At 63.2% G+C, this 25,233-nt stretch overlaps 1 protein-coding gene across 1 annotated transcript in view; it reads left to right on the forward strand.

Annotated features, from left to right (window-relative positions):
• Positions 1-25,233, forward strand: part of NCOR2 (nuclear receptor corepressor 2) — a 210,539-nt gene that overhangs the window by 78,416 nt on the left and 106,890 nt on the right. The window contains exons 5-8 of the mRNA XM_046641374.1: positions 1,030-1,207; positions 6,436-6,615; positions 9,904-10,017; positions 19,249-19,305. Of these exons, the coding sequence (XP_046497330.1) occupies positions 1,030-1,207; positions 6,436-6,615; positions 9,904-10,017; positions 19,249-19,305 (529 nt within the window). The remainder of the gene's footprint in view (positions 1-1,029; positions 1,208-6,435; positions 6,616-9,903; positions 10,018-19,248; positions 19,306-25,233) is intronic.

The raw sequence follows: 25,233 nt of genomic DNA on the forward strand, positions 1-25,233 counted from the left end.
CCAGGCACCGGGGTACCACAGTGAGCAAGATGGATGAACGTTCCTGCCCTCCTGGAGTGGACATTCTGGGGCCAGGGGGCAGCCAGCAAACTCGCCTGAACTGATAGGCATGTGGTGGGGTCTGCGAAGGAAACAGAGCAGGGGTGAGATGGGCTGTGGCTGGTGGGCAGGGAGTGCTGTGTGCCTCGAGACACGTGGGAGCAGACATAGCATGGGAGAAGCTAGTGTGCAAGTGATCTAGCTAGACACCCAGCATGTGCAAAGGCCCTGAGGCAGGAATGCAGTGGGCCAGACGAAGCAGGGTGAAGGTAATGGGTCTGTAGAATTCTATTCTAAGTTTATTGGGAAAAGCATCAGCTTGAAAAGTGGTTCAGCAGGGCAGTGTGTGGGCTGCTGGGTCAGGAATAGTAGCTGATGGTGGAGGCCAGGAGTCCTGGCTCTGCTGTGTGTGCTCAGGCAGGGCCATGTCGTCTCTGGGCCAGTTTTCTCCTCTGCATACTGGGGAGGAGGGTTAAGGAGAGCCAGGCGGGAGGGCTTAGGCTGGAGAGTTCCTGTGAGAAGGAGGCGAGGCCAGGTTTAGCAGCAGGAGTGCTGTGATCGGCTAGTGATGTCTGTCCTGGTGGGTGATGTGCAGGTAGTGTCCTGTGTGTGATCATCTGTGTGAGACCCACAGCGCTTTTCAGACTTGACTGTGCCCATGACTTACCCGGGGTCTTGTTTGAGTGCAGAGTCCGACTCAGGAGGTCTGGGGTGGGACTCGAGATTCTGCATTTCTAACCAGCTCCGGGGGGCTCATGCTGCTGGTCCTTGGGCCACACTCGGGTGGGGGAGGGGGCGTCTCCAGCACATTCTCGCCTTGCAGATGTCGTCAGCAGACGTCGACTCGGAGGAAGACAGGGGTGGTGGGCCTGCCTCGCCGTGCGCCCGGGGCAGGGGGCTCTGCTCTCGCAGGGTCAGAGCAGGCATGGGTGCAGCGGGCTCAGGCGGGTGGGTAGGAGGCGTGACGCCCAGTGCCCTTGCCTCCTGCAGGTCCCAGGAGCTGCACCTGCGCCCCGAGTCCCACTCGTACCTGCCCGAGCTGGGCAAGTCGGAGATGGAGTTCATCGAGAGCAAGCGCCCGCGGCTGGAGCTGCTGCCCGACCCGCTGCTGCGGCCCTCAGCGCTGTTGGCTGCGGGCCAGCCCGGGGGTTCCGAGGATCTGTCCACGGTAAGGCCTGGCCCCTGCCGGGGCTCCTGCGGGCTCGGGTTCTGCCGTGGTCGGGCTGGGCACGAGGGGAGGGGGTGGCTGTGCTGGGCCGGGGACAGGGTGTGCGGAGGCCGGGCCGAGGCCGGGCAGCGAGAGGAGGGGCGGGTCTGAGGCTGGAGAGGGTCGGCTTCCACCCGAGTGTGTCCAGCCCGAGAGGCCACCGCAGCCCGGGGCCCGAGAGGGCCTTTATTTCGCTCCTCTGTGAAACACAAGGTTGAGCTGAGATGGGAGAGAATGTGCATAGCTTAAGCACCTGTGGTTTGCTTCTGTGGGAGGGTTTCTGCCGTTTCAGTAAACCTGAGCGCGGGCCAAGCTTGCTGGCTGCGTTTCCACGGAGGGGGCCCACTGAGGCGCTGACTGGGGAAGCGCGGCCAGTGGTCTGGGTGCTCCTGTCCCCCGGGGTACCCTGACTATCTCAGAAGCTGCGTGTCACTGTCGCTGTCTGGGGTGGGGCGGGCACGGGGCCAGGTGGCACGCTCGTCCTGGGCCGCCGCTGCGTGATGGGTGCCTCTCGCTTGCACGTGCTTCTTCACGACCCATTAGGCTCGTTGGTGGCCTACCAGCTGCTGGGCAAGGTTGACGCTCATCTTACTGCAGTACTGGAGGCAGGACTGGGGGCCAAGCCAGGGGAGGGAAGTGGCCCACTTGGGCCTGCTGGATCCTCTTCTCTGCCTGACGCCAGGTGGGGTGGAATGGCGGGATTTCCGGCCGAGGCAGGCGCTTAGTTTGGGGCTGGCATGAAAGGGGCCTTCCCGTGGTGGTGGTGACCACAGTTGATGTTAGGCGAGCACTGACCACGTGTGCCAGGTGCTGCGTTGAACACGAGTGTCTTTCTGCTGTGTCCTCCTGGCCCGATAATGCCTGGTCTTTGTCCTCTTTTTAGAGGCCCGGGCTGAGAGAGCAAGAACCACTGGCCACGTCCCTGGGAAGTGGGGGGTGGGCGCTGAGGCCTGGCTCTGCAGCCCTGCCCAGTGGGCGGTCCAGGCGGCCCTCCCCTGCCGTCTCCCTCCCCCGGGCCCGGCTGCCTCCTGCTGTCTCCTGCTGCTCGGCCTGCTGGGAGGGACAGTGCCATTTGAGAAGCTGTCCCTGCAGGGGTCTTGGACGGATGGGGAAGGGGTGTGTGTGAAGGGGTGCGGGGCCACGCCGAGGGCCGGCCGGGGCCTGGTTTCCCCCCAGGACCGGAGCCCCTTGTCAGCCGAACCCCGGGCTCAGGTGGGGTTCTCCCCAGAGGGGCGTCGCTGGCCAGCCCGCGTCAGGCTCTCCTGCCCCAGGCTGCTCTCCAGGACGGGGCTCGGGCCTCCTTCTGGGGGTCTCTGCCTCACGGGGCCTCTGTGCCTCCTCCTTGTCCCGCTCCCCTTGTGCAACCTGGGAGCTCCCTCTTCCTCTGGGGTCTGTCTGTCTCTCTTTCTCTCTCTCTGTCTCCATGTCTGTCCGTCTGTCTGTCTCTGCTCTTGCTGGACCTCGGGGGTGTGGGGGACCCTGGGCACGGGCCTGGACCGTGTCCTGTAGTTGCATTGGGAAAGTTGGAGCAGGTTTTGGGTGGGGAGAAGCCGGGGGAGAAACAGCTCTGACAGTGTGGAGGTGGTTTTGCATTGCTGTGTGGAATTCAGCTGGACAGAGAGACAGGAATTCAGTGGGATTTTTTTACCATGCCCCCTGCCCCCAGCTGTGTTCGTTTTTCATGTAAAAATGTTACTCTTTCTTATGTTACTTCCCTGCCCTTGAGCCTCTGGGGTCCTGTGGCATCTGAGGTTCCCTTTGGAATTCACCAAACTTTGTTTTAGGGGACTTTGCAATCATCGCAAACAGCACCATGTCTGAAAGCCCCTTTGTTGGCTGAAAGGGATAGAAAGCTTATGTCAGACTGGCTTAAGCGTGAGTTCTGGCTCATATAGCTGAGATATAGGGGTGATTGGTTTCAGGCATAGCTTGATCCAGGTCACATGATGTCATCAGGTCCCCATCTCTGTCCACCCCTTGGCTCTGCCGTCTTCCTTGTGGTCTTGGTGGGTTAACGAGGAGGCTTTCAAGACTCCAGGGCTGCCTCTTCCCACGTTCAAAGCCAGCAAAAAGAGAGCTTTCCCTCTGTTTCCACATTTCTAGCCCAAAGCTGTTTTCCTCTTTGGCTTTGAGTGGGGCCTGTGCTGTCCCAGGGCCTGTCGTTGGGACTGAGGGAGTAGACTGGGAGTGCTGGAGGCTGGCCCTGCCCCTTCCTGGAGTGGGGGCTGGGCGGCTGGGGGAGCCTTGGGGAGCCTCCCAGCCCACACTTCTGCTGCCTGCTTTTAGTTTTGCATAAGGAGTCTTTCTCTGCCCTGCGCTGAGTTTACACCGAGGGCGTCTGATGGGGAGAACAGTGCCAACCGCTACCTGGCGGCAGGCGGGTGTCGGTTAGTTGGTTTCCTGCTGCGGGTTTGGGCTGAAGTGAAGGCCAGCAGCCACCGGGAGAACCGTCTGGAGGCCCAGTGGCTCCGTGGCCTCTTTCCTGGGAACTCGGCGCCCGAGAGTGTGCTCTGCCCTCCGGGTGTGTGTGCAGCTTCCTCCTCAGTTGACGTGAAATTCGCGTGAAGTAACCACATGAAGCTGCGCCGTTCAGTGTGTTTGGCACATTCACGATGTGCAACCACCACCTCTCCTAGTTCCAGAACATTCTCCTCACCCACCGGAGACCCCGTCCCCATCAGCAGTCACTCCCCATCCCTTCTTCCAGCCCCTGGAACCACCCGTCAGCTCTGTCCGTGGAGCTGCCTCCCCTGGACGTTTCCTGTGAACGGGGTCGACGACGCGTGGCGGCCTGTGGTGACTGGTGTCTCTGCTCTGTGTCGCATCTTAAGGGTCGTCTTAACATGGCACGGGAGGGGTTGTCTGATTTCAGCTGGTACAGACGTGGAGTCGGGCACCCAGGCAGAGGGGACAGCTCGTGCAAAGGCCCAGCGGTGTCAGAGCATGCAAGGTCAGGTGCCTGCAGCCCCCGTGTCCACCATCTCTACCTGCCCCCTGGGGAGCAGTTTGGGCCCCACACTGACACACATACACACTCCCGAGTATTTTTTAGGGAACTTTTCTTGCACACACAGTTTTGTTTCTCATTTCCGGGGCTCCTGGACCCTGGAGGGGGTCTCGTTCTTGCTCTTCTGTCCGGCCGTGCAGTCCTGTGGGATGCATGGGTGCACGGCCTGGACCTGTTTCTACTGTGGGAGCCCCTGCCGCCCGCTCTCGTGCTCTGCTGCCTCTGGAGAGTTCAGATGGAGGCCTGGACCCCCTCTCGTGTACCCTCCAAGCCAGGGTTCCGTCGCTTTGTGGCTGGTGTTTGGGCACGTTGTTGAACCTCCCTGGCCTTAGTTTCCTCATCTGGAAAGTGAGGGGAAGAGTGTTCCCACCTCCCAGGGTGTTTGTGACGATTATGTGAGTTGAGACCTGTGAATTGCTTAGGTCGACAGACTCGGCCCTCAGCCTGTGTTTGTAAATAAAGTTTTATTGGCACACGGCCACTCCCATTTGTGTCCTGTCTCCGGCCGCTTTCCCAGTGCGATGGCGGGTGAGTAGCTGGACAGAGACGGAAGTGCGAAGACTGAAACATTTTTCCACCTACGGAAAAAAGGCCCCTGGCTTAGAGCAGTGGTGGGCGTGTGCCTCCAGTTCTCAGTTTTCCCACGTGCGCAGTGGGGATGGAGCAGCAGCCCATAGTAGGGCTGCATGGGGGTCTGGAGCGGGTGGGGTGTGCTGGGGCCTGGGATGGGCTGAGCAATGAGTGGTGCCTGGTTTAATTTTTGGGGTGTCCCTGTGGAAGGTGGTCTGAGCAGCACGGAGGCCACGTCCGGGACTCGAGGCCTTGTCTGCACCCCCTGAGGGTCCTGGGTGTGGAAGGGTCTGGAGTCCCGGCTGCAGCTCTCCTGTGTCTCAGATGTGAGCGCTGAGGCCAGGAGGCAGACCCTCGGGGCTGTGGGCCTGAGGGGTCTGCAGGTGTGGGGAGGACAGATGACAGCGTGGCCTCCACTGGTCTTGAGGAGGGGGCACTTGGCAGCGCCCGGAGCTGCAGTTGTCCCGGGAATAATGTGTCCTCTGTCCCGGGTGCAGCTGCTGCGGGGGCAGGGCGGCGGCCTGGAGCTCCCCCGGGCCCCCTCTGCCAGCAGCTGCTGGCTTGGCCTTGAGGATGGCGAGGCGCGGGGGCTGGGTTCTGCCCGCGCTGCCAGGCCTGGAGCTGGGCTCTGGGCGGGTCCATCCAGCCAGTGCTTGGGGAGCGCACAGCGTGCCAGCTCTGAGCTGCGCTCTTGGCTCCTGGTAACTCACTAAGCCTCACGGCAGCCTGGGAGGTGGGAATTGCCCCATCATACAGATGGGGAAACTGAGGCAGAGAGTGGTTGCATGATCCGCTTGTGGTCACGGAGCTGGCAGGTGGCAGAGTGGGCGGGGAGCTGCACCCAGGGCCGTGCCGGTCTGTGCTCCAGAGGCGGGAACTGGGGTGTTTCCTGCGTCTCCCCAGTGTGTCCCCAAGGCAGTTGTGCCCTCAGAGCTGTAGCCGTGGGCTGGAGGAGGCGGTGAGCAGCCCAGTGAAGGGTGGGCCCTTTGTTTGTTTGACACGTTCTGAAAACAGCTTCATTACACAGAGTAAAGCCCAGAGAGTACAGAGCAGAAAGCGACGTTACCCCTCCCGCTGCCCGGACAGCCACTCTGACACGGGCGCCCGTTCTCGTGGTTTCCTGGGCGCTTGTGGACGCGTGTGTTTTCTGCAAACCCCCTTTGCGCTGTGCATGCTCTCCTGTAACTTGCCGGTTTGGACTGAGTGCTGTGAATAAATGTTTTTGGAGGGTCAGCTGAGGCCAGGCCATGGGGGGACGGAGGTTGGGGGTCTGGGCACCTGTTCCTAGGGAGTTGGTTTGGCGGGAGGACCCAGACGGGGTGCGTGGAGCGAAAGAGAGGCTTGACGTGGGGAAGGGAGGAGGGCGGGCTTTGTGCCTGGAGGGGGTGGGAGATGTCGCTGGAGGACAGAAGGGGTCTGGCCTTGGAGCACCGGTGACGGGCTGGGAAGGGTGTACCTGGCGGGAGGCCGGGAGGTGGGGTGGAGACGTGGGGTCGCCACACAGACACCCCCTGCTCTGGGGCCCAGAGTCAGGGCTGGGATCCTGGGTGTATGGGGGGCTGCGGGTGGAGGTGCCCCGTGCCAACCCCAGGCCTGTTTTCTCTCTGCCCAGGACCGCAGCCTGACGGGCAAGCTGGAGCCGGTGTCCCCTCCCAGCCCCCCGCACGCCGACCCCGAGCTGGAGCTGGCGCCTCCGCGGCTCTCCAAGGAGGAGCTGATCCAGAACATGGACCGCGTGGACCGCGAGATCACCGTGGTGGAGCAGCAGATCTCCAAGCTGAAGAAGAAGCAGGTGCGGGCTCTGAGCTCCAGGCCGGCGCAGGGACAGCCCCGCGTGGCAGCCGGGCGGGGCGGGCTCAGGGCTCCTTCCTGTCCCTTCCTTCTCCCTCCGTGCCTCGCTCTCCTCGTCCGTGCCGCGGCGAGGCCTCTGTTGACAGGCCGGCTGCTCGCCCCGCCTTGGACCAGGCCCCTCGGGGCCTCCGCTTGCTCGTCTGTGAGATGGGTGCAGACAGGATGCCACCTCATGGGGTGTGAGGGGGGACCAGGTCACGTGGTGAAAAATGAATCCTCGTTGTGACCGTCGAAACCAAAGTAACAGTTAATGTAACTGTTTCTAATATTAATTTTATATTTTTATTTTTAACGTGAGCTGATGGTCCGCATTTTCCCAGCTCTGCTCAGGCTCTCTTCCCTGCCATTGTGGGGTCTCTGCTCAGATGTCCCCTCCAGAGAGATGGCACCCTGCTCTTTTACAGGCGCCCTGCCCGGCTGTCCTGCATCCTGGGGGTCAGCGGTCCAGCCAGGTCCGGCTTGCTTCCTGTCTCTGTGAATAAAGGCTTGCTGGCGCACAGCCACGTCCGCGCTCTCTGTGGCTGCCTTCCCGCCACAATGGCAGAGTCAGTTGGTCACAGCAGAGCCAAACATCTTACTCCCTGGGCCCAGGAAGGCCGTGCCGCCTCGGGCAGCGCCGCTTGCATTAATTTGGGTCCTGCTGTGGCCAGTCTTGTCCCCACCCCATCGGAGTGGGGTCCCGGCTCCCTCCTCACTGCCCTGCTCCCCGGGCCAGTAAGGAAGTGTGGGCTCTGTGTCCTCAAGGGCCCGCCGTGGCCACCGGGCACCACAGAGTGACAGCTGGGGACCAAGCCTTCCTGGAAGCCAGTGCTGGGCCCCAGGAACGGGTCTGGGAAGACGTACGGGGACGGACGGTCCGGACTCTAGGAGGGGTCGGGACTGTCCCTTGCAGGGAGGAGCTGGGCCGGTCAGTGAGGCTCAGCCAGCTGTCCCAGCCTTGGGGGCCGCCAGTGGGTTCCAGGATGGCGGTGCAGTGTCCTGGGAGAGCCTGGGCCCCGGCTGGGGTCAGGCCGGCGTGGCCAAGGCCGTGGGCGCGCGGGCGTCTTCCGTTCCTCCTGCCCGGCTCTGGAAGGAGGCTGAAGCTACAGATTGCGTGTGCCGGTCTGTGACGCGGCCGGACGCCAGGTGGCCGGGACAGCCCTGGAGAAGCAGGTTTTTTTAAAATTCCACTTTGGCGTTTTTCTTGAGCTAAAATACACAAAACGTAAAATTACCCGTTTTAAAGTGTGTAGCTCAGTGGTGCTTAGCATATCCACAGCGCGGTGTCACCGTCACCACTATCTAGTTCCAAGACATTTTTGTCACCCCAGAAGGAGACCCTGTACCTGTTAGTAGTCACTCCCCACCCTGCCGCCAGCCGCGGTCTGCTCTCTGTCTCGCATGCACCTGTCCTGGATGCTTCGCGTCTGTGGAACGCGCAGCTCGTGGCCTGTTTGTGGGCTTCTTGCCCTCGGCATGGCGCCCTCGTGGCCCCTCTGGGCTGTGGCAGTGGCAGTGCCTGTTCCTTTTCATGGCTGAGTTGTATTCCGCTGGACGGGTGGACCCCATTGTGTCCCTCCGGTCAGCTGTTGAGGACACTGCATTGTCCCCACCTTCGGCTGCTGTGACTGTGCTGCCCTGAAGAGTCGTGTTCAGGTTTTCCTTTGAGCACCTGTTTCAGTTCTTTTGGGTCTGTACCTGGGGCGGAACTGCTGGTCACGGGGTAACTCTGGGGGGACCCACCAGGCCGTTCCCCCAGCAGCTGCACCGTCTCGCGTTGCCCCCAGCCGGTTACAGCGTCCCCGTTCCTCCATGTCCTTGCCAACCCTGTCATTGCGCTTTTCTTCCGTCGCAGCCGTCCTGGGGGAGGGAGCGGTGTCTCGCTGGGTGCGATTTGCGGCCGATGGCCAGTTTTGATCCAGCGTGCGCTCTGGCCCCTCCTCTCCTCTGACCCCAGAACAGCTGTAGGTGGCAGCCCTGGTTCTCTGCTTTCTCTGAGCAGGACACTGAGGGTCAGAGAGGTTGAGCGACCTGCTCAAGGTCACAGGCTGGCGAGCGATGGAGCCGGGCTGTAATCCGGGCCGGGCCAGGCTCTCGGCAGTGTCTCTGGACGTGTCTCAGGTGGCATTTTTCTTTGCTGCCCCAGGAGGGGCACCGTCACCATTGGGGAGCGCTCCCTGCCCTCCGCCTCACTAGCTCTGTCCATCCTCCGTTTCTTGGCTTCGTTTGATCCGCACGTTTTGGAGGGATTTCAGAGCTTTGCCAGTGCTGGCTGCCCTTCTGGGAGCTTCCGCCGGGGGTCGCTGTGGGGCCCAGCAGCCGGGCCTCCGTGCCGCAGGAGCCAGGATCTGGTTTTCTGGCTCTTTCCGCGTTGCCCTCCTCTTGGCCGCCTCTGGGTTCCTGATGCTTCGCTCTGTGGTCCTGGGCGGCTGCATGAGCGCGACGAGCAGGGCACAGTGTTCTGGTCTCACCCAGGATGCCTGTCAGACCGTGGACCTGGGCGTTGGTCTCCTGTGTGACCTTGGGCCAGCATCTCAAGCTCTCTGGTCTTTACTTTCCACTTTTGGTATAAAGCAGACAGCAGGATGAAGGGACGTCCTTTATGGGTTTGCAGGAGGAGGGCCTGGCATGAACTCTCAGTGCAGATGGCAAGGACGATGATGCAAACTGCTTGCTAGGTGCAGCTTTACATGCCTCAGCTCGGTCATTCCTCACACCAGCTCTCTAGCGTAGAGACTTTATCCACGTTTTCCAGATGAGGACAGAAGGCTCAGAGAAGTGTAGCAACTTGCCAGGGTCACACAGCAAGTAGAAACTGGGTCCCAGTCTGGACAGTTGGGCTCCAGGGTCTGCACGGCGTCTCCTGACGTGCCGGTCCGGTAGTGGTGGTGATGGATGACGGCAGCCGGCTCGCTGTGAGCCCAGTCTGAGCTGGACGGGCGTCAACTCGGCCTCTCCCCACCCACCCTGTTGGGGAGACACGGCCTGTTTTGCATATGGGGAAACTGAGGCGCAGTCAGTTAGGCTGCCTGCTTGTGCTCACTGGCTCGTGAGTCACCGGGGGGGGGGGGGGGGATTTGAACCCCGGGGGCCTGGCTGCCGAGCCTGAGGCGGGAGCCGTCCTCGCTGGAGTCCCCAGTGACTCAGAGGAAACCGCTAGCAGCCTGACTTCCTGTGCGCGGCCGCCCGCCGCCGTGGGGCCGCCTCCTCCTTCCGCCCGCTGCTCACCACGCTCTCCCCCTTCCCGCAGCAACAGCTGGAGGAGGAGGCTGCCAAGCCGCCCGAGCCCGAGCAGCCGGTGTCGCCGCCGCCCCTGGAGTCCAAGCACCGCAGCCTGGTGCAGATCATCTACGACGAGAACCGGGTACGCCGCCCCGAGCCCCGCGGGCCCCTGGGAGGCGGTGTCCCCTGCAGGGGCCGGCTGTCCCTGGGCCTCCGCCTGCCCACTGAGCCGTGGGCATCTCCGTGCACCGCCCCCACCCACGGAGACCCGGGGGTGTGAGGCCGGGAGGGGTAGCCAGGGTGTGGCTGTGGCCGTCCTGCTCGGACGTGTGGCCTGGTGGCCGGTGGCTGGCCGGGGGTGCAGCCTGGAAGTGTGGGCCTCGGGCGGTGGGAGGGCTGCAGGGGCCTGTGGCCCGGGAGCTGGGCAGTCACCGAGGCATTCGTGCTGAAGGCAGCGTGACATTATTATTACCAAAGACAACAGCAGCTGTCAGTGAACAGCTCCTCCTCCTTGTGCGCTGGGCCAGGTTCCTCACGTAGCAGTTGAAGGAGGGTAGGTACAGTAATCGTCTCCATTTGATACCCGGGAGAAACTGAGGCCCAGAGAGGTTAAGTGACTTATCCGGAGTCACACAGCTAGGAAGTGGTGGATCTGGGATTTCAACCCATGGGAATCCAGGGTCTGATTCATCAGCACTGGCCTCTGCTGACATGTAGCCCCGAAAGGGCCTTGGGATGGTTGAACACAGGGTCTGTGGTGGGCTGTGGGGGCTGCAGGGATACGGAAAGGGCAGCTGCTGGGCATCTGGTGGGCTGCGTCTTAGGAGAGGGGCTCAGGGTGCCCAGAGTAGTGTCTCCAGGGGCTGAACGCCAAGGGCCTGAGCTGGCCTCAAGAGGAACCTGGAGTCTGGTGAGGTGGTGAGCTCTCTGTCATCCCAATCAAGCTACTGAGAGCTCGGCTTTGGTCATTTGCAGTTGGTTCTTTCCAGATGTGCTTGGGGCCTGTGTGTGCTGAGTCCCCTCCCTTATTTTACAGATGAGGAAACTGAGGCCCAGAGAGGGACTGTTCCTTGTCTGAGGCCACACAGCGAAGTGTGACACAGCCTCTCTGCCTTGGCTCCTCTGGTCCCCCTCCTGCCCAGGGCTCCTGGCCACCCTTCCCAGCTGTCTGTGCTGTGGGGTCCGCCCCTGGCTGCCAGATTAGTGCTCAGAGTCTGGGCGGGGGCCTGGGTGTCTGCTCTGGAGCCGGGAGCACCGGGTTGGTGCCTGTGGCTGTGGCTCCGGGCAGGAAACTGCTGGATTAATGGGTGTGGCTATGCCTCTGCCTCTTGAAGCAGCAATAGGTGCAGGCTGACACTGAGGCTGCTGGGGGCCCGCGAGCCGTGTGCTGGACCTTGTGGGGCTGGTCGCCCTCCCACGCCCTGGCCCCCTCCCCGAGTAACACAAATAACGATCCTAATGATGGGAGAGCTAGGGGGCCACACGCGCTTTAGCCAGATGTCCTGGGTTCAAATCCCATCTCTACCACTTCCTGGCCCTGTGACCCTGGGCAAGTTCCGTGACCTCTGTGACTCATGTTCCTCACTTGAGAAATGATGTAATCGTAGCAGCTCCCTGCGCAGTGTCATGGGGACTAATGAGCTTGGGACGGAGCGCCCAGAACAGGGCTTGGCACCAAGGAAGTGCTAGCTGTGCTGTGATTGTCATCATCGTCCAGTCGTCATGGTTCTTTTCTTCTTGCTATTGTTTACATTTTGCATGATTTCATTTAATTCTCTCCAGACTTGTATGAATCAGATACTATTACTCTCTCCGTTTTACTCATAAAAAGACTGAGGCTCAGAGAGGGAAGGTGACCTGCCTGAGATTGCACAGCGAGTGAGCTTTGAGGCTGGGACTCAGAGCCAGGACTGAGGGGGCTCTGGGAGCCTGCGGTGGGCGGGGACACGGGCAAGGTTCCTGAGTGTGTCCCCCCAGGCAGCCCCTGTGCCCACCCTCCCTGATCCTCGGGTGGGAGAGCCAGCAGGGTTCTCTCCAGCAGCTGTGGAGGCACGTCGCCGGCTTTGCCCGGGGCGTTGCCACAGTGCCCTTGGCTCTGCTGGGGGCTCAGCCAGTTGGGGACAGCAGGCTCTAGCAGGTGGAGCCTCAGCCCTCCCCCGCCAGGTGGGCTCCGAGCGCGGGTCTTTGGTGCCTCTGTGGGAAGCTGGCTGCACCTCCCACCCCAGCGACAGCCCATGAGCCTGGGGTTGTCTCCGCAGTAACGGGGGGCCCCCTCCAGGTCCCACGTTCTCCCCAGAGAGCTGTGGCTGCAGATCCCATTGGTCCTTGGCCTCAACCCTGCCCCTCCCCCAACAGCAGTTGAGTCCCCTCCCAGTTCTCAGTGGGTGGTCTCCCTGCCAGAGCCCCCGCCTCCTGTCCGGCTTTCTGCAGCTTCTGTGTGCGGGGGGCTTGGACTCCAGTCCATCCCGCACCCCGAGAGCTGGGGCTTTGTTTCAGTTCAGGTCTGTGGTTGCCCTGGGTCCCGGCCATGCTCTTGAGGTCCCAGAGTTGACATGGCTGAGAGGGAAGCTGGAAGGGCTTTGTAAGGTCCAAGGGGATGTGCTGGGGGAGGTCCAGTCAAGACTCTCAGAACAGGAGACGAAAACTCTGCTCAGACTGGTTGAGGCTGAAGAGGGGGTTATTGAGTCTTGTAATGAAAGTTGGTGTTAGTTCACTTCAGGTATGGGTGGATCCAGGCGCTCATGTGAAGCTGTTTGGGAGTTCTCTGTCCCCATCTCTGCTTTCTCCGTGGCAGTGTCATTCTCAGGCAGGGTTCCCCAGGACCTAGAAAGACTGTGGCCAGCAGCTCAGGCCCACTCACCCTCCCAGAGCAGATGGGACACTGCGCAGGGGTCTCAGCAACAGTCCTGGGCTTGGCTCTCTTGGGCTGGCTGGAGTCACGTGCTCATTTCTCAGCCAGTACTGAGGCTAGGGGCTTGAGTGCGTGAATAGGTCAGGGCTGGGTCTTAGGCCCACCCCTGGAGTCAGCGGGGAGGCAGCCCCACACCCACCCTGCCCCGAGGACTAGATCAGAGGCCAGGAGTGGAGGTGACCAGGACTTGCAGCCTGTGCTCCCCGGCCGGTGGTGACCACAACAGATGGGGAAACTGAGGCTCAAGGTGTTTCCCTGAGGCTTCACAGCTGGCGGGTGGCAGGTGAGGACTCAACCTGGTTCCTGGGATTCTGAGAGCTGGCCCCTGCCCCGCTGGTCAGCTCGTACTCGTCCTGTCCATTCATTCATTCACTCAGCAGCCGTGTCGTTGGACACCTGCTCTGGGCCTGCCACTGTTGCAGGCCCTGGGGACGCAGCAGTGACCTCGGCCCCAGCCCACTCACGTTGACTTCCTGGTCAGGGGACATAATCACACCCACAGGGGTCTGAGGAGTTCTGCCCCTCATTGGCCCCGATCCCCATCTCTCCTTTCACTCACCTCTCTCCCTGCCTGACCCCACCCAGGGGCAGACGCCCGGGCGTGCTCCTGCCCCAGGGCCTTTGCACTGGCTGTGCCCTCCACCTGAGTCTCCTTTTCCCACCTGGCTCACTCTCCATCCCTCAGCCCTTTGCTCAAAATGTCCCTTTTTTACCAGTTTTGACCTCTATTTAATCCTGAAAACCTTGCCACCCCACTCCTCCTCTTCCTGGCTCTCATTTTCTCTTCGCCCTGTTCCCACAGGATGTGACTCCCGTTTTGTTTATTCTTTTTTTTGTGAACGGTGGCTCCAGGAGGGCAGGGATCCTGATCCCTTTTGTTCTCACGGTGTCCCTAGGAACAGCCCGCACACAGTAGGGCTCACTAAGTGCTTGTTGAGCAGATGGAGGATGGCAGAGGGGAGGGGCCCTCCTCCCCAGAAGAGCCCTCTGGTGGGGGGTGGAGGGGATGGGGTGACGGGAGTGGGGGTCCTCTCCGCAGGGCTGGAGGCCGCGTGGGCGGGGCCCTCAGCTGCCTTTGCAGGAGCAGCGGGACTTCCCGCCCGGGATCAATAGGATTAGGTTTTAATCCTCCTCCCTGCCCGCTGGTTCCCGGGAGGCGGCTGCCAAGGGCCTGTCTGTAAATGCCGCGCCAGCCGCCAGCCGGGAAACGCAGCCCCGCCCGCAGGCTCCTGCACTGGGGCACCTGGATGCGGCGCCAGCCCGCGGGGGTGAGGGCCGCCGAGCCAGGCTCCCCGCTGCCCGGAGCTGCCCGCGCATGGGGCGGGCAGGTGCGCACAGATGGCGGCGCAGGAGACCCTGCAGGGCGGAAATGGGGGGACTGGGAGAGGCTTCTTGGAAGCAGTGGGGGGCCGTCGGCGGCGGGGACCCCTTCAGATGGGGTTGCCTTTGCTCTTCAGAGGGCGGGTGGGGTGGAGGAGGGCGCCTGGGGTCGCGGAGGGCGCTCACGCCTTGAGCACTCACGCACCAGCACTGGCAAGGGATGTGTAAACGAGGGACAGTCCGCATGGTGTGGACACTGTGAGAATCCTGGGCAGTGGGCAATCGAGGTGGGCTTCCTGGAGGACACGGGGTTTGAGCTCAGTCTGCAAAATTGGGCGCTCTTGGGAAAGGGTAGGCGGATGTTCCTGGTGGAGAGGACCTGGCCGGGTCAGGAGCTGGAGAGGAGCCGAATTTGGGGAGGCAGAGCCCCAGAAGCTGCGTGACGAGGGGTCGCAGAGGAAGAGCCGAGCCCCTTCTCGTCTCAGACCAAGCGCCTTGCTGGTGAAGCTCGTGAGCACCGATCAGGACCGCGCGGACAGAGAGGACCAGTGCCCTCAGTTGCGCCCCCGATGGTGGAGCATCCCCTCAAGCACGGGGGCCTGGGCACCCCAAGGCCTGTTTGCAGGGCTCGGCTTCAGGCCTCCCCTGGCCGAGTTGTAATGGGGGCTCTGCGAGCGGTGGCCCCTGCACCAGGCCCTCCATCAGCCTCCACGCTGGCTCCTGATGGCTCCTGGGGTCCCGGCTTCCTCCGATTCCGCATCCGCACACAGGAATGTCGGCCTCATGGATTTGTGAACGCGGAGCCACGAATCCTCCTCCCTCCTTGTCCCCGTCAGCGCACGTCCGGGAGAGCTCCGGATGGGCGTCAGGCTCCACGTGCGGACGAGGAGGCTGGACCTCAGGGAGATGTGGCCCAAACCCCTGGACGGACTCGGGGTGGGGGTGGTGTGGCCGGAGCGAGATGCTGGGGTTGTGGGCCTTCTGGGCGGGTGCATGCTGCTCCCACTCTGCAGACAGGAGGGTGAGGCCCAGAGCTCGGCCAGAGGCGGCAACTGAGGAGCGGGAGTGGGGGCCCCGTGGGGGGCCGGCGGGGGCTGGCCAGGGTGAGGAGCTGGTCCGCCTGCCCGTGAGGAGAGCTGTGGTTAGTGTGTGTGTGTGTAACCATGGATGGCTGTGCTCGTATGGATGTGAATACACACATGTACAGGCCAAGTTGTGTGGGGCACGTGTGTGTGTGTGTGTCTACACTGTGGACCTGTCACTGGCTGTGTGCATGGGTGTGTGGTCGTCAGCATGTGCAGGCACGTGACTATTCGTGTGTTTATACGTCTGTGCACATGTGTGTACGTGTGTTTGAGTGGACCTGCGGATGCCTGTGTGCACGTGTGTATGAGTCAGTGCGTGTGGGGTACACCTGTGGTTATCTGTGCATTTATATACCCGTGTGTTCGTGGGCACACCTGGGAGCCGTGTGGCATGTAGGTGCACATGAGTGGTGTGTGCACATGTGTGCAAGTTGGCGTGCATGGGGCGTGTGTGTGGTTGTGCACTTACACTTCATGCATGTGCACGTGTCCACTTGGGTGCATGCCTTGTGTAGAGCTGCGTGAGTGCATGTGGCTCCGAGTCGGCCTGTGTGGCACGCGTGGGTACGTGTGTCTTTGTAGATGTGGCCAGTCTTTGGTGCACGGGTCCCTGGGGCCTGTGTGCGCCTGCCTGTCTGCCAGGTGACCAGGGACTGTCGTGCCCCAGCGCTGCCCCAGGGCTCTCTGCCATCAGGAGGCTACGTGGACTTGGGGTCTCCTGCAGGAGGAGGGCAGTCTCTTGAGTGGGACCCCAGCCCGACTCCCGGAGCCTGGGGAGTGCCCCTGGGGTGGGCGGAAGCCGCAGGGGAGCTCAGCTGCCCCCTCCCCTGCACGTCAGCTCGAGCTCCTGGCTTTGTCCTCTGGGAGCCAAGCAGGGCGACCTCGGGCACCGTGGGGGCCTGGGCACCCTGGCGAGCAGCTTGCCTGGCTCTTGGGTGGCAAGAAGCTGTCAGCGAGGGGGTGAGAGGGAGCAGCTGCTGTGGGGCTGAACTGGTGGCCTGTGTTCCCCAACCATGGCCCTTTCCAGGGGGCTGTCTGCTCTCCATCTGCAGAGGGATGGTAAGAGAGAAGTGACAGCATGCACGTCACTTTGTTCCTTACGGAAGATCCTCCTCAAAGTCCTGGTTGGCTGGTACCCTGGGGGAGCATGGCCACTTTGCAGGTGGGGAGACTGAGTCCCAGACAGCAAAGGGGCTGCTGAGGGTTAGAGTAGAGCCGACTCCCAGATGTTGGCCTGGTGGAGGGGGAGGGGCCGGATGGGCAGGAGGCCCCCAGCTCCCCAGGGACGGACGAACAGATTCCCACCCCCGCCCCTGCACCCTGGACCAGAAAATTTGGGGTGGGGGGTGGGAATGAAGCCAGGAGCAGGGACATGGGGGCGAGGCAGAGGAAATGCCGCGGGAGACATGAGGTGTATGTGTGCACGCACTCGTATGTGTCTGTGTGTGTGCATGCACATGTGCAGGTCCAGGGCCACAGGCTCCCAGCCTTACCTGCTGCCCCAGCCAAGTGCTCCAGGCCGGCTACATGTCCCAAGCCTGGGCTTCCTCCCGTGTAAATTCGGCTGATGCTGGAATCTTCCATGTGGTTCTTGCAGGGATCCAAACCCATGGAGCACAGAGGGCCCAATGCAGGGCCTGTGCGTGCGGGGCCCACGTGGTGCAAGCCGTGGCCTTGCTTTTATTGACAGCGATGACAGTAACGCCAGCCCTCATGTAGCCCTACTGTGTGCCAGGTCCTGCCGTGGGCTTGCATGTGCCAGCTCACTCGTCCTTGTAGGAGCCACGCCTGGCAGAGCTGCTGTTGTGCGGTCCGACCATGAGGAGGCCGAGGCTCAGGGAGGGAGGCTTGGCCCCGCCTGGCGGGCGGCCTGCGGACTTGACCCAGGCGGGCTGTGTGGCGCCCTGCTCCCGGCCCCCATGGGCCTCTTTCCCTCGCGGCGGCATCTTCAGGGCTGTTTCGGGACAGGTGTCTTCTGGGTAAATGGGAGCTGCATTGCCTTTTGCAATCTGCGTTGCGTCCTGAGAGGCCCCGGGGTCCGGCGGGGCTTGGACGTGGAGCGGGTTGGGCCTGCGGGGGCACCAGCTCCGGAGACAGCGGGGATGTGGTTGAAGATGGAATCTGCCGTGGTGGGTTGGACACAGGCTTCTGGAGCCCGCACCAGGGACCCAGGCCCAGATCTGAGACCCAGGCCCAGCCATCTGCTGTGGCCGTTTCCAGGGCCCAGCCACTCCAGCCCTGCACTCCTTCATCTAGATGGGCAGTTGCTAATGACCCCTACTCAGCCACACAAATGCACACACACTCCAATTCATTCCTCAAAACCCAGCTTGTGTGTCGTTCCTGTTACCTTTCCAGAGAGAGTGACTCACGCTCCATTTCACGCTGCGCGTGCCTGTCTCTGCCTGAGCACGCTAATCTGCCATTGCTGCTCTGGACCCACTGCCCACCAGGCCAGGCTTATTGCAGGCGGGGGCTGGGTCTCACTCCTTCTGTGTCTTGTCCTGGCATTTAACGGATGAGTGTTCAAGAGGTGTTTGGGGGGCGGCCCTGGCCCCTCCCCGCCATATGCCCAGTCCTTCACATGGCTCAGGGGTTGCTCGCATCTTCTCTATCCCACGGCTGATGCCTGTTCCAAGATGCCCTGGGGCAGGGTGGTCGGGCGTGACTGTCCGGGTGGCACCTGGCCCTTGTCTTTCTCCCTCCTGGAACCTGGAGCTCAGAAGCAGGACTTCTTCCTCATGGCCTCTTTCTGTGCCTCAGTTTCACCATCTGTAAAACTGTCCACGTTTTGCATCTGCCTCACGCTTGGTTTACATGCCACTTCAGTGTTAATAGCATATGCCGTGTGCTCAGCGCTCGGCTCAAAGTGGGGCCTCACTGTGGTGAGGATTTGCTCCCTGGTTTTCCGGCCCCGGCCGTGCCCTGAGGCTGCTGGTCTCGGGGGCCGGGATCTTCGCAGAGGGGCCCAGAGCATGGCTGTGTCTGCGGGTGGGCTGGGCCCAGGGCTCCAGGCGGAGCTAGTTCCAGGAGCCAGCTTGAGCCCACCTACATACCCCGCCTGGCGCGGGGGCTGGGAGGGGGTGAGGCTGGCACGGGGCACCTGCTGTGACACCTGAATCGCGAGCCTCGAGTTCTTCTGCCAGCCCCGTTCCCCAGGGCTCTGGGTCACCCCCGTCCAGTGGGTCTGGATTTGGAGGTCACTGGGGGGTGGTTCCGATCTGATGGGTGGTGACTTGCATGGCCTGCCCTCCCAGCCACACCACATACCGAGTGGCCCCCCCTGAACCAGGCCCAGAGCACCCTGCTTTCCATCGCACACGGCGGCCCGGATCCCACAAAGGCCCTCGCAAGGCACCTTCCAGAGCTGCCTGTCCCCCGCTCCCCAGTCGGCCCAGGCTGCCCTCCCAGCCTCCTCATGGTCACCAGGCCCTCGTGGTCCCGGCTGGGGGTCCGCGGGGCCGGGCCGGGGCTGGAGGGCCAGCCTGTTGAATTCACCGCCACCGAGCTCTTTCTGCCACACGTTCCTGTTTTCCTAATAAGTCCTGTGTTGTGATGGGGAGGGAGGTGGGGAGGCCCCAGGCGGCTCCGAAACCGTCACGTGATGGTGAAATGCAGGAATCCTAGAAAGGGTGTCTCTGAGGCTCCCTCTCCCCGCCCCCCTCGCTGGCCGCACCAGCTCTGAGGTCACTGTCGACACCCGGCCAGCTTCCAAGGCAGAGGAAGCCACCCTGGGCCTGGCGGTGTCGGCTGGCTGGCAGGAGCTGCGCCCACACCACTGGCCCCGGGGGGGGTCGGGCCTGGGGGCCGGGGGGCAGGCCCCCGAGAACACGGTGCGTTTGTTAGAATCGAAACTTGGCGGGCCTGCCTGGGCCCACGGCGCTGTGGAGGCCCTCTGTGTGCTCCCAGCCTGGGGAGGGCGCGGGGACCCGGGCGCCCCCTCCCCGCCCCCGGCCGGGCCTGGCGTGCTGGGCCGGGCAGCTGCCTGCGCTTCGGAGCCCTCTGTTCATAATCTGTGCTCTGTGTGTGTTAATTCCTCTTCTCCATCACCCTGCAGAAGAAGGCCGAGGCTGCGCATCGGATTCTCGAAGGCCTGGGGCCCCAGGTGGAGCTGGTGAGCTGGGGGCAGGGGGGCGCCGGGAGGGGGCGGCCGGAGCGGTGGGCAGGGCGGCAGGTGGGTGTGGAGGGGAAGGAGGAAGTCATCCACTGCCTGGAGGAGGCAGGAAACACGCCCTCCTGATAAGACAGCCAGGCAGAGCTCGGGTGGTGGGGGGGCGGTGGCCGGGTGGGGGCCCAGGGTGGGGGGGCCGTTGGCACTGCTGCTCCCCTGAAGCCCAGCCAGTCAGGCTGCGAGGAGAGCAACACACCGAGTCCGACTCATCTGGTCTGGCTCAGTGGGGAAAGCCCATCCTCTGGGCCATGGTCCGAGTTCAGCTCCCGGATCTGCTGCCCCTTCATAGCTGTGTGATCCTGAGCAGGTTTCTTAATCTCTCTGTGCCTTGATTTCCTTACGTGTAAAATGGGAATAATAATAGTGCGTATCCTATTGGGTTGTAGTGAAGATTGACGATGTTAATTTTTTAAAGTATCAAACACAGTGTCTGATGGAGAGTAAGTGCTGAGCGTTAGCTGTGGTTATTATTGTTATTATTATTAATCATCATTACTGTTGTTGTCTTGCTGACGGGAAGATGCCGTGTCAGCAGCAGTCGGGGAGCAGACCCTGGGCCTCTTCTCTCTCAGGCACCCGTCACCCAGATGTGTTCCCAGAGCTGGGAGGCGGGAGAGCGTGGAGACTGCTGCTGGTGGCTTTGGAGTCCCAGAGACTCTGGAGCAGAAGCCTCGGCCCCTCGGGCCGTGTCCCAGGGAGTGGGTGGCGTGGGGATGGGGCGGGGAGCAGTGCGCACGGGGCAGGTGTGAGGGTCTGTGCTCGGGGGTCTGGGGTGGGCGCGCCTGCCCCGGGGTGGAGAGCGAGCCTTGGGCCCCCGGAGCCTGGTGGTCAGCTCGGCTCCCCCAGGGTCTGCTGCGTGGCCCGGGCGGGCTGGGCTTCCCCCTCCGTGGACAGGGAGCCAGCTCCTCACGAGGGTCGTGGGACGAGGTCGTGGGAAGCTCCCGGCCATCGCGCACGCGTTAGAGGCGGGGCCGTTGGCGCTGGAGCTTTCTCTGCAGCGACGGCTGCTCCTCAGCCTGGGCCACTGAGGACCAGGGAGCGGCCGGCCTCTCTTGGCCTCTGGTCCTCTTGGAGGGCAGAGCCAGACAGGTGGGGGGCCTAGGGGTCGGGGGCAGGCTCCCAGCCTGGGTCTTGCTCCCCCCGAGGGGCGTGCTTCCTGGGCCGTCTCTGGCAGCCCCTTTCTTTTGTCAGCAGCTCCATTGAGATGTAACTCACATGCCGTACAATTCACCCATTTAAAGTGTACAGTTCAGGGGTTTTTAGTTTATTTACAGATGTGTGTGACCATCACCACAGTCAGTTTTAGGACATCGCACCATCTCAAAAAGAACTCTGTCCCCTTAGCTGTCACCCCCTTATCTCCTCCTCCCCCTGCCCGCCCTGACCAGCCACTGGTCTCCCTTCTGTCTGGAGTGGCCCGTCCTGGACGTGGCGTGTCAGTGGAGTCAGAGGCCGTGTGGCCTTTCATGTCAGCTCCTCTCCCTCAGCAGCATGTGGTCAAGGTCCCTCCAGGCTGGAGCAGGCATCCGGCCGCATTCCTTCCTGTCCCGAGTCCTGTCCCTCCGTGGCAGGGACCGCGCTCTCTGCGTCCGTTCGTCCGCTGATGGACGGCGGGTTGTTTTGCTTTGGCCGTCCTAGGTCAGGTGGCTGCGACAGTGACGTGCGGGTGTCCGTGTGGCCGCATGTCCGTCTCTCGTGGGTCTGGACCAGGACGGGGTTACTGGGTTGTGTTCAGTCTGTGTTTAGCCTCTCAAATTCCCAGGCTGTTTTCCCAAGTGGCTGCACCATTGTCCCTCCCCACGAGTACACTGCTGCTTGCCTCAGTTTCCCCTTCTTGCCAGTGGGGATGGCAGGACTAGAGGTGGTACCCAACTGTTCCCAGAGCCCTTGCCTGCCCTCCTCAGTCCTGGGGGCCTCCTGTGGGGGCGAGGATGGAGGTCACCAGCGTCCCTGTGAGCGGGGGCATCTGCTGCCTCAGAATCCGAGCGATTCCTTTTCTGGGTCTTCAGGTGTGAGAGGGTCGTCCCCTGCTTAGGGGTCTCAGAGCAGGGGCTCCCTCAAGGCTGGTGGCACAGGAGGCCGAGGTCTGGAGTGTCTGGTGGCTGTGTGGCTGTCACCAGAGTCCTTTTAAAGTTCGTAGGCTCTTGGCTTGGTGGCCTGCAGTGGAGCTGGGGAGGGGACTCACTTTGACAGGGCACCTGCCGTGTTAGGCCTCATAGAAGCGTTCCCCGTCGATTTTCTAGATGAGGGTCAGAGAGGGCAGTGCCTTGCCCAGGGTCACACAGCAGGAGATGGGGCAGGGAGGTGTGCTGAGCCCATGGGGTTGCAGCCAGCCACTTCTGCACAGGTCTGCTCTCTGTCTTCGTCACCGCAAGGCTCAAGTGGCCAAAGATGACCTCCAAGTGGAGGTGGCTCAGAGGTGGCCTTCTGCAGGGGCTGCTTCAGGCTGGTGGAGTCAGAGCTCAGGGTCTCAGGTCACTGGGCCGCGCCACTGGGAGCCCCGGGGGTCTCTGTTCTGCAGAGGGGGACCTCCGTGACTCCCTGGGGGGAGCCTGCACAGGATGGAAGGAAGCACATTGGCCACTCTGAGCAGGACGCGGTGTCAGCCCCGTCCTACCAGCACCTGGGCCAGCCTGGCTGGTCCTGAGGGGCGTGGGCAGCAGCAGCCCCTCCTCGCGCCTGTGGCTTCGCGTCCTGGCTTCCTTCCTGTTCGGAGGTGTTATTTTAAGGCGTTGAGGCTGGCCAACTTTCATCTCCTCCCGCACCGTGCACCGGGGTGGCTGAGGCCAGGCGAGGGGACCCCGCGAGACCCAGTCTTCCTCCATCATTGGGGCTCCTTGCTTCTGCCCAGGGCTTCACGGTCCTGCGCGCCTGCCGCCTTCCAGGCTCTCTGCCCCCGATGGATTTGCTGCCCCCCGTTTTTAGAGGAGGAAGTGGAGGCATGGGGGAACGACAGGCCGGGGCCCCTGCCCTGCTCCTTGGGCTCTCTGGGGGGTTTCCCTCCTAGCTGGTGCCCCCGGCAGCAGGGCGGGGAGAGCCTTGCCCACTGGCTGCTGTAGGGGGAGGCGGAGGTCGCCTCACAGCTGCCGTATGGGAACTGGCCTCCAGGACGGAGGGGGCCTTGTGCCCCCTGTGGTGGTGAGGAGGTGCGTTAGGGGTTCCCTCACGCCTTGCCCCCCTTCCAACAGCTCTGACCACGGATGTGACCCAGTCCCTGCCCATCCCCGTCCCGGCCTGGGCCTCCCAGGTGGCTGCCCAGGACTGTCGCCGTGCGAACAAGCAGCCTCCTGGGCAGGGTCTCCGTCCCCCGGTCTCCGTTCTCCCTGAAGGCCAGTGCCTCCCAGGGGACAGCAGACCCCACAGTTTCTCTGTGTCCTTCCGGCCCTTTACTGAGGGGCCCGCACTGAAGGCCCTCGAGGGGCAGGTGCCCATCCCTGCCATGTCCCACGGGGCAGGCGGCCGCAGGTGGCAGTGGTTCCCTCCCTGCAGGTTTGGCGGGTCAGAGGCTGTCTGGGGCCCACTGCCCTCCCGGAGGGCGGTCTCCCCTTTCCCGGCCTGTCCTGCCTTGTGGAAGCAGACGGCCCTGCCCGTGCTTCACCCCCGGGGGTGCCGCCCTTGGCTGTGGAGACGTTGCCATTCGCTGTCTTTAAAACTGAAAGGAGGCAGAGTGGTCACCACGTCTGCCGTTTCCTGGGCTTCTCATGGGCCCCGTGAGGTGGGTGCTGTTTGCTCTGTGCCCGTTCCCCGATGAGAGGACTGAGGCCAGCGTGTCCGTGGCACACGTCGAGGTCACACGGCCGGCCAGGGAGGCGCCGGCACAGACATCGGCTGTCTGTTCCCGGACACTGACCCGTTAGGCCGTGCCCACGTCGGGGACGCGAAGGACCTGCTGCAGGGCCAGCCAGGATCAGGCAGGACGTGTGGTTCTTGATGGGCTGGGGCACCTTGTGGCCGCTGCCCTGAGATGGGGGCACCCAGCCGTCCACAGCCATGTCCCCGGGTCAGGAGGCTATGCCGTGAGTCGGACTGTGGGCTCTCTGGTTCTCCTGGTGAAGCCTGGGGCCAAGCAGCTCGGAAGGGCAGCCTTCCCTGGTGTGGGGAGAGGCGGCCTGTGCCAGCCCTGGGGTGACGTCTCCGTCCCCTGGGGAGCTGAACTTGGAGCCTGGAATTGCCCGGGCCCGATGGGGAAATGCCACAAGGGAATCTGGGGACCCTGGGAGAGAGGTGACGTTGTCATCGGCCAAGGCTGCCTGTGCTGCCTGGCCCTGGGCCCCTTGACCACCCGGGGCAGTGGCGGCAGCTGCTTGAGGACCCGCCCTGTCCACACGGGGGAGGCCGGCCCCCGCCCGGCGCAGGCTGGGCCGTCAGCTGGGGCTGCAGGACGCCGGTGGTGTCAGGAGATGTGTCCAGCGCCCTCCCAGGGAGAAGTTCCTACGGAGCCTCACGTCCCCCTTGCTCGCTCGCCCCGGGCCCTGCCCTGAGGCTTTGGGACTGCACGCCTCGTCCTTAGGGGCGGCTTGCCCCTCACGCTCTGTGCCTGGCCTTCCGCGGTCATCCATGGCTGCCCCGCGGCTCCGCTGCGGGCGTGGGCGCGTGAGAGAGCGAGGGGCGACGGGGGAGAGGGACAGAGGGCGACGCCGGGAGGACACAGACACTCAGAGGGAGACGCGGGCGGGGGGCGCCGAGGGGGAGCGGACCCTCCTGCGGGGCCGGGTCGAGAGGCGGGTGTTCGTTCCACTCACCCCGAGCGGCCGTGGCGAGCGTCTCACCCCTCGGGCTCGGTTTTCCCGGCTGGGAAGTGGGCTGACGCTCATGTCAGTCAGCTGTGCTGGGTGACAACTGGCCTTACGTTCAGGGCCCTGAAGCCACAACCTGCCACGAGGGCAGCAGTCACAGGCGTGGTCAGCTGGGTTGTTGGCCGGTGGCTCTGGCTGGGCCTCGGCTGGGACGGCGCTGCTGTCCCCACGTCGTGTCTGCCCCCGGCCGGCCAGCCTCGTGCTCTTCACGGGCAGGCGAACGAGAGAAGCAGAGTTGCAGCCGCGTCCCCAGGCCTCTGCTTTCATTACGTGACACGTGTCCCCTCTCCAGAGCGGGAGCAGCGGCCGCGGGGAGGCAGGAAGGGCGGGTGCCGTGGGTACGGTCGGAGAGCCCTGCTGGCGCGAACCACACTGGCCCTTCCTTCAGAGACGCAGCGGGCAGTCTGCGCGCCTTCCCTCGTCCGTCTCCGCCATGAGTTCAGCCCCGTGTACAGATGGGACCTGGGGTGCAGGGGCTGGGGTCACTCAACCCGAGACGCAGGGGCCGTGGTGGGACCATGCTGGGAGCGCAGGTCGTGCCCTCGTCCTCGCGACTGTGGGGAGGTGTGGTGTTGGCGGGTCCTGTCCACGCCCGTCCTTCCCACGGTGGACGTCCAGCTCGCTTGTGGCGCGGTGCTTTTGCACGTCCTGCGCGTGGACACCGCGCATCTGTCTCCTGGTGGACACTCACCCGGGCCTTTCTGGGGCACCGCGGGAGGGACAGGGTCGTAGGGCACACACGTCTCCATCCTTGACGGGTGTCACTTCATGGCTGTCCGGAGCACGGGGACCGTTTGCGTCGCCCGTCCGCACTGACGCCCAGCGGTACCTGCTCTTGTCTCCCGCCAATTGGTGGGGACACGGCATCTCGTGGTGGTTGGACACTGAGAGGTGAGGCGGCTCTCCTTGATCGAGGTCCTGCTGACCCCTTGGGCTCGCCCTGATGCCCGGCCCAGTGCTGCCCGGGACCCTGCAGAGGCGCTGGCAGCTCGGTGGGGGGTCATGTGCCCATGGCTGTGCCACAGAATTACAGCCTGTTCCCGGCCGGTTCCGTCCCACTTCACGCCTGCCGGCC

The sequence above is a fragment of the Equus quagga genome, chromosome 15 (assembly GCF_021613505.1).
Source record: "Equus quagga isolate Etosha38 chromosome 15, UCLA_HA_Equagga_1.0, whole genome shotgun sequence".
Classification (NCBI taxonomy): Eukaryota; Metazoa; Chordata; class Mammalia; order Perissodactyla; family Equidae; genus Equus; species Equus quagga.